This window comes from Pinus tabuliformis, chromosome 1_1, assembly GCF_031772625.1.
Source record: "Pinus tabuliformis cultivar Carrire ecotype Pingquan chromosome 1_1, CPIR1, whole genome shotgun sequence".
In the NCBI taxonomy this organism is placed as follows: Eukaryota; Viridiplantae; Streptophyta; class Pinopsida; order Pinales; family Pinaceae; genus Pinus; species Pinus tabuliformis.
Window position 1 is genome coordinate 702,457,800 of NC_142297.1, and position 9,199 is coordinate 702,466,998.

General features: G+C 32.4%; 1 protein-coding gene across 1 annotated transcript; it reads left to right on the top strand.

The window, feature by feature from the left end:
• Positions 1-805: 805 nt before the first annotated feature.
• Positions 806-4,961, top strand: LOC149215444 (pectin acetylesterase 8-like). Its single transcript, XM_089391086.1, has 12 exons — positions 806-1,075; positions 1,149-1,231; positions 1,868-1,997; positions 2,077-2,138; positions 2,231-2,317; positions 2,405-2,529; positions 3,386-3,446; positions 3,626-3,682; positions 3,764-3,841; positions 3,949-4,054; positions 4,229-4,374; positions 4,473-4,961. Exons 1-12 carry the CDS (start codon positions 859-861, stop codon positions 4,581-4,583), a joined length of 1,263 nt encoding a protein of 420 aa, XP_089247212.1. The 5' UTR covers positions 806-858; the 3' UTR covers positions 4,584-4,961.
• The last annotated feature ends 4,238 nt before the right edge of the window (positions 4,962-9,199 follow it).

Consider the following 9,199-nt stretch of genomic DNA (forward strand, 5'->3'; position numbering starts at 1 on the left):
CAGGTTTTATTCTGCAATGGTTGTCATTACAACCTTTGCACAACACAATGCCATGTGGATAACTACCTTTGCCATAAGATGTAGTTGCATTATTTATGTCATGATTTTAAAATACTTTTATATTTTTATATTTTTCAGTATTAAGCCTTAAAAAATCACCAAAAATTAAAATCTTTCAAAATAGTTCATACTCACGAAAATAACATATTTACCATCAATTACTATCCACCACAAGAACAAGAGGGAAATAAATACCCTTATAAAGCCATTTTATTTGTTCATAACAAACACTTTTTACATATTTACCATCAATTACTATCCACCATAATTAAACAAATATTTACATAAAAATATTTAAAAACAAAATATAAATAAATACACTTAGAAAAAACACATACTCCCATTACCACTAATTTTTCATAACAAACGATCGGTGAGCAAACATTCGGATTATAGATCATTCGGCTTAAAGTTGTCCATGCCTAATATTAATTAAATTTCTAATTGTTTTGGTATTTAAGCAATCAGCATGATGTAATGCGTTATCTTCTATTAATTTACTATTGTTTGTCTTTAAAGATATCAGCACGGTGATGTCTTCCACAACGATGTGACACGGTGCCATTCAGGGTTGTTTTGAAAGATAAAAACAAAAATTCAGGAGTGCACTCCAAGATGAAATGATGAAGTAACTCCTAGAAAAAGAAACCCATCATAGTTTAAGCATTTATGAAGCAATGCTGTAATATTCTATCTCCAAAGAATTTTAAAAGCCTGTACTGAATTTTCCCGGGGCACTATCTGATCATATTTGGTCTGGTGTCGACAGACTTGCTGTAACGTAATTGGCTATCCAAGATGGTTAGCAGAGCAACTGCAAATAAGGGATCTATCAAATATGGAAAAAAAATTCGTGCAGTATTTGTAATGACAATGATACTAATTACAATAGATGCAGATACACTTCACAGTGGGGAATTTGTGATAACAGAAGAGGCATCCCTTGCTGAATCGTCCAATTTAATGGTCTCTGTAAACATCACTGTGGTGAACAACGCAGTAGCCAAAGGAGCTGGTAAGTGGATTTATGTAGGTCAATAATATATTTATTTCTGCAAAAGAACTAATAAGTTCATTGCTTATTGCAGTTTGTTTAGATGGAAGCCCACCAGCTTACCATTTAGACCGAGGATATGGATCTGGAGCAAACAGTTGGCTTGTTTTCATGGAGGTAAGTAATTTCTTCCGTTCCTTTTATATTTATTGATTCTGATCCAATGTTGTCCTTGTCAATTTAATATTGAAACTCTCTATTAGGGTGGCTGCTCGTTTTATTAACTGTTTTTGTTCTTTAGGAATTACGTATTGTCATGTTCACCAATTACATATATATTTTTTTTATTAGGTTGGATTTATATTGGGTTAGTTTATTTATTAAATGGAAGAAAACCAATCTAGATGGTGGCTGCTTGTTTTTGTTCTATGTTCATCAGTTATATATATATATTTATTAGGTTAGATTTATGTTAAAGTTAATTTATTTATTGAAGAGAAAAAAACCAATCTACTCACAATAAAATGGTAATACTTATTACTATAAAAATCAAGTAAACATTCTATAAAAAAAAATTTAATTCCTTCAGGTAACTTTCATCTTCAAACCCTCCTAACTCTTAACTTTGTGAAACTTCCACCCCACTTAACAAAACTTACAAACCAAAACAAACCCGCTAGTTGAATTTCACTAACTAGATATTACATACATTTCACAAACAAATGAGAGAGAGGGTAATGTGTTCATAAGGGTTTACAACCCATTTGTTTTATTGGGACTGAAGTGTTATTTAGAGCAAAAGTTATTTTGCAGGGTGGAGGATGGTGTAGCGACAACGCGTCCTGCTCGGAGCGAGCTCGCTCTGCGTTAGGTTCTTCTCTATACATGGGGAAATCGATAGCATTTACAGGAATTTTAAGTGATGATCAATCCAAAAATCCGGGTATTTCAAGTCTAGACTCTGAAGCCATGTGACGTTACATTGTCTTTTCAAAGGACTCATAGAGAAAACTGTTGAACAGATTTCTATGGATGGAACCGCGTTATGGTTAGATACTGTGATGGGTCTTCATTTACTGGAGATGTGGAGGAGGTAGAACCGGTATGTATCATGTATTTCAATTCTTGTAATCCCATATCAATTGAAACTTTTGTATCTAATGACCAGCATTTCAGGGCAGCAAACTTCAGTTGAGAGGGCAAAGAATATGGCAAGCTGTAATAGAAGATCTTTTGACACAGGGAATGGATAAAGCTGAACAGGTACGTTTTCCAGTTGGCATATATTTAAATGCAATGCATTATCAATAATGATAAGGTGGAAAAATGAAATAGAATTTTATATTGCAGGCCCTACTCACTGGCTGCTCAGCGGGTGGCCTGGCTACATTTATTCACTGCAATGATTTTCGTGATCTTCTTCCACAGAGTGCTTATGTCAAATGCATGACAGATGCTGGATTTTTCATGGATTTGTATGTCTTCAATGTATTTATTGTATTTGCAATATGTTAAAATATTTTTTATTTACCAGAGGAGAATTTTATATATGTTAAAATATTTTTTATTTACCAGAGGAGAATTTTATATATTTCAAAGAAAGAAGTCAGTCATCTCGGTTTAGAACTAGAGTAATGCTGTTGGAAATAGATCAATTTTATACTTATATTGATTTCAAAGTTTACAAAGTTTTCAACCAAATAATAATATTTATAGGTACCAAGCTAATAAACAATATTTATAGAGACATTATAGCTCATCATATTGGTAAAAGAATTTGAATCCAGGTAAAGATAGCACTTATTCCACCCAACCACCTTAGACAACTCCAAATAGCGAAGATGATGATAACCTCAATTGACGAGGATGATGAAAACCTCAATTGACAAGGATGATGACAACCACTATTAAAAAGACAACAACAATCTAATTTTAAGTTTACTCCCAAAAAAAAACACCAAATTAATATACAAAACCCCATATTTGTAAGACAAAATATTCAAAATATATATATATATATAGTAGGCAAGCTTATGAATATAAGATTTATGTAAAGGAAGATTATAAAAGTTTAAATTTCTAAATTTAATCTGGAATTTATAATTTATAGTTTAAATTTCTAAATTTAATCTAGATTTTATAATTTATATAGACACCGGATATTCTTCAATGTTTTAAAACATCTTTAATACAAACTACTTCAGCTACATTGAATTGCAGAGTTTCTGCATATTTCTTTGTTAAACTTAACCAACTACCCATGTCCATTGAATATTTTATGTGTATGTTTATGCATATTTTGATAATTTAATTACATACGGTTTCTTGCAGAGACGACGTAGCAGGTCAAAATCTATTTAGGATTTTCTACAATGAAGTAGTCACATTTCATGTATATATCTCGGTTCTTTTTCATTTACGTATCCTAAGCTAATTAAAATTTTGGCATTTTTTCTTCATCTCTAGTTTTCAATTCTTGGGCTTTTGTTTTCCATGATATCTATTTTGCCTCGTCATGGTTTTTGTATTTTGCATTCTCATGGTTTTATTGAATATGATATTGTATTTCAGGGGTCTTTAAAACACTTGCCAGCTGCTTGCACATCAAAAATGGATCCTGCAAGTCTGGTACTATGATGTTCAGGCAGTTATTTTCATTCGAAATTACTTATAAGAGTTGTTTCTAACATTGATTTTACATAATGGCAGTGTTTCTTTCCCCAGTATCTCTTAGAGTTGATCAAAACACCACTTTTTGTTGTAAACTCTGCATATGATACAACACAGGTAGATAAAATCTCTGGAGAATTTTTCACTGTTTTATTTTATTCTGCACCATATAACAATGGGATGCGATATCATATCTTCAATGGCTGGCAATTTGTTTTCTACAGGTTGCAAATATTTGGGTGCCTGTTTCAGCAGATCCCAACGGTGATTGGGAGAACTGCAAGAGGAATATCACTACCTGCGCTCCATGGCAATTGAAAATAATGGAAGGTTATTCTGCGAATGAATATGTATTTTTTGGAAGGTTACTCTTTGAATGAATATTTAATTGTTTATTATATATTTTTAGGATAATCTTACCCAGTGTTGAATTTATATTAATGGTAGATTTAGAAAATATTTTAGAGTTTGATCACAACATAAATTATAAATTATTGATCACAGGATTCAGAAACGATACGATATGTGCATTAACACCCGTGTCTGACTCATGCAACGGAGGGCTGTTTATCAATTCCTGCTATGCACACTGTCAAACAAACTTACAGAATTTGTGGCACACACCAAGTTCTCCAAAGTTAAATTCAAAGGTGCCCCGTTATCTGCCATTTTCCGAATAATGTTCCAAAGATTTTCTCTTGAAAGTTCAAGTTGATATACATATGTATATGTTTTTGTTTTGTGACAGACCATTGCAGAAGCTGTTGGTGATTGGTTTTTCAATCGCAGTGTTGTCAAGTATATTTCTTCAGACGGTCCCCACCCTTGTGGTTCCACTACCAACAACTTTCATCTTTAGAGTTTATTTATTTACCATTACCTGATAATGCAGAGCATTATCTTTGTTACCAATTATCTGCACTTCTCTTTAACAGTTCAATTTAGGTTATCGTTTTAATAGCAACTTTCACAAGAGAGCATTACAAGACCACCTCAACAGGACAGCATTACAAGACCACCTCAACAGGATCGCATTACATATGATGAAAAGGTGCAACGTGAAAACCCTGGGAATAGCCCGCAAAATTAATAGTCCCCAACCCATTATGCAAAATATACCAACTTTTGGTTTTTAAAGTTATGTGTGGGGAGCAGCCCTCAAAATTAATAGTTCCTAATTTATTATGCAAAATACCAAATATTTACTTAAAGTAAATTTTGGTTTTTAAAATTATGTGTTCGGGAATAGTCTTCAAAATTAATAGTCTTTAACTTATTATGCAAAACACCAAATATGTATTTGAATTAAATTTTGGTTTTTAAAATCATGTGTTAATTATTGTCATGAATTTTAGCAATTTCTATTTTGAAAACAATTTATTTAATGTATTTCTCAAGTTTTTTAATCACCCTTTACTTAAGCCAACATATGTTAAACACCATTATAGATTCTCTAATAATATTCTGGTTTATACTCTACATAATTTTAAACACCATTATAGATTCTCTAATAATACTCTGGTTTATACTCTACATAATTTTCATGAATATAGATTTTTAAAAAATCTAGTTCACCTCAATCTCTTACAAAATGGTACTTAATATCCACATGTTTCTAGTTTTACTATGATAAACTAGATTTGTAGCCAAATGGATGGCACTTTCATATCACATAATACAATGACATTGTAATGTCTTCTTTCAAACTCACCCCAAAAGCCCTTCTACCAAATTGTCTCCTTGCATGCATGTGAGACAACGATATATTCTTCCTTAGTAGTGGGTTAAAAAACTAATTCTTTAAGATTTGACATCTAAATAATATATCCTCATGCAAGAGTAAATAGATAATATGAAGTAGATCTCCTCATGTCGAAATCACTTGCAAAATTTGAATCAACATAATTGTAGATAGAATAACCACAAAAAGTAAAGGTGATACAATAAATACTTATTCTTCTAAGATACCAAAGCACCCCTTTCACTTATTTCGTCATTCTACAAGATGGTGTTGTAGAGAAATCTGTAGAAGGGAAGCTAACACTCTATTTGTAGGCCCTAGGCAGCTCGGTTGAGCACTTAAAAATCTTCATAGGGAGCTTGACATATAATTTTAAATAACGAAAATGAGGGTGTAAGAAACCCTCAATACAACCACTGGTAGGGTTAAAAACAATCTCTCGATTGAGAAATGTGGCTTGACCAAGACAATATCTCGATTAAGAAAACTCTCTATCAATCCCTATTTTTCTTGAGCACTGATCAACTAAGACTGAGGAGCTTGATTGAACTTATTTTCTTTGCCTTACACCCCGTGTGCTTGCCAAAATATGTAACCCATCTCTGTGGGTTCACCTCAAGTCATTAAAAGATTTATTATTAATATTATTTTATAAAGTGACCTACCTTTAACTAAGAAAACTATAATATAAATTATGATTATATGTCATTATGATTGATTCCACAAGTTTATTTAACATTTTATAAGTACAAGGATAAGACAACCAAATTACACAATCATTCAATCATAATTAAATCAATTTTAAATACACATTAAAAAATTAGCATGCAATCTATGCCAATAAATATTCGCTAATCAAAATTTATAATGCATTGCTATAAATTGACATTTATCATCCCTCCAAAAACTATGTTTGCACTTAACTGTTTCCAAATTTCTTAGTAAATCATTGTGCACACTCCATCACAGTGCATCTTTACCAAATTTGATGTTTGTTGTCACATATCCTTCTATCTAGTTAACGTTCAATATTATATTCATTGTTTGTATGTCTCACCATTAGTTTTTTTACATGCTTTTGCAATGATGGAAAGAGGGAATTATGTTCCTATTATAAGGAGGGTCAGACGATTAGTGACTTAGGGTGCCCAATTACAACATGTCTCAAATTAGGAGATAAACCATGTTGTTGGTGAAGATACTATAAATTAGAAGGTTGAAGAGAATTGTTAGATAAAGGATAAAAGAGTTGCTCCACCATTAACTAAAATGCAAGGTGAAAGTTTAACTAAAAAGATCAGTGCTATTAGAGTCTAAACAAAATAGGATATATTGTAGACAATTGATGATGTTGAATTCTATAGATATTTATTAATGGACACTATGTAGGGCATATTTAAGGTGTTAAAAAGTCTTCCAAAGAGTTTTAAGGCTTATGAAACTTGGTTATTTCATAGAAAGAATGATACCATATGTCGATATGGTTTAATACATTCACACCTCCCACGATCAAAGGATGTCACCTTCTACCTTTACCAATGTGACCAAAGTATTCTTGAAGTGATATCTCTTACCCCTCCCCTCATCTCTCTAAGAAACATCAAGACCCTTCATCCTACCACTCTCCACTCTACCCTAAGCTCTTTAAGAACCCCCCACTCATTTTTCAACATGCCTTCAATGGCACTTGGAAGATGCATGTGTTATTTTTTCTAAGTAATAAGGTAGGTCATGGTCCTTAAGCAATGTCTATTCTTTACAACTAGAATTTGAGTAACACCTAAGAAAATTCACCTACATTTTTCTTTAATTGATAAGATGGAAGTTTGAATTGGAAATATATATAGGGAAAGGGATGATGATATAGGAGAATCCAAGCTCCAAGTCAAATAAATTTGACTAGACCCATGGGCCTTTCATTTACTAAGGAAGACGGTTCCCTAATTGTTAATTATTTCTAATTTCTATTCTAGAAATATTGTATTATTGATGTAATTAGTGTGTAATTAGATCTTATTCTAAGAAGAGATCTCAAGAACTTGTGATGGTTAGAAAGATTAGAGATAAGAATCAATTTGTTAAGGATTTTGTGGGTCTAGAGATTATTAGTTGAGAGAATATTGGATTTGAACTAATTCTAGCTCATGTTCCTTTTGTGTAATTTCTAAACCTAAAGGAATCAAGAGATAAGGGGAGAATAGAGAAGAGAGTCGTGAGGATTAGAGGTTGACTATGGCCACGAGGCCAAGTGTCGATTCAATGTAACTTAACCCAGAAGAGAGATTTTTGTAATTCATTTATAATGGACATTAAATGAATAGAGAAGCACTCTATTCTGAGTGTTATGAACTCGGCCGATGTGATCTAAACCTCTGTTATAGTGTACAATGGAATCCTTGTAATGGTATTGAATTGAGTGTGTTACAAGCTTGTTACTGTAAATTTCAGGAGGGAGAGCATTTGAAAAGGCACACACAAAAGTGGGAGTACATAGAAAAGGTCGAACTTCTCTTTTATAGTCGATTGATAAAAGTTTTGCAATACCGTAATAATGCCATAAGTGAAGCATAAGTCGGATTAGAAGAGGAGTATTTATATATGCATTGAAACCATGTGTACTCTTGTGTCAAAGTTTGTGGTGAAGACATTCGATAACAGAGTGAATAGAAAGGCCGAGAACAACGTATAATCAAAAGGGGCCTAGACTTAGATTTTTTATAAAGTTGCGATATTTCATTACTTAATGATATTTTAAAATGTCGGGGAATAAAACCATAGTTCTGTCAAGAAATTCCTATCTCAAGACAAAAATCTCGAAAAACTTTCTCGGAGATTTCTTTGAGAGACTTCTTTCAAAATTGTTGAGACCAAACAAAGTTCAAATCTCAGAACAAAGTTCCCGTTTGGGAGGTACTTTGGTACTAGAGTTTTGAGATTTGAGATTCCAAAATTTAATATGATAATCACACATGTGGTCGGAAAACCTTACAGATCTAGTTCTTAATTTATAAAATTGGTTTCAATATCGCCCACAAATGTGACAGAGATGGAATGTGGCAGCTAACAGAAAGGTATCTTTGTCTCGACATCTACCTCTAAGAATTTTTAGGTTTATTCTCATATGAAAAATGTCAGGGTCCAAGTTTGATTTTATATGTTGTAGTCATAAGGTCCCATTGAAAGGGAGATTCATTAAAAAGGACTTGGAGAGGAAATTGGTTGAGTTGAAAGAAAAACATAGTAATATGAAGCAATTGCTATAATAACAAGGATATGGATAGATAACAAGGAAGAAGAAGGTGAAGGATATAGATAGATAACAAGGAAGAAGAAGGTGATATGAAATTCATTGCAAATGAAGCTAAGCCAAAGGATGTATGTTGAATTGAAAAAAGAACTCAAAGAAACATAGTGTGAGATGGAAGTTCACTACTGTGAACTAGAATGGGGATCAATCATTGGAGGGAATGATCGTGATGAATATGCTAAGAAGAGACCTTTTGGGAGTCTAATAATTTTTTTGGAAAATCAGAATAAGAACCATTTATTAAGGCTAAAGAGCTTCTTGATTTTAAATCTGATAATTGGTGTGTGGATGCAAGTTTTGTTGCAGATGATGGTTAGAACATTAATTTTTTTCTATGCATGGATGAAGCACAACAATTGGATTTGATGTTTGTCACGAAGATGTAGTTTTGTCATTGACCGCTATTATAAACTTGGGAAAAAAAGAA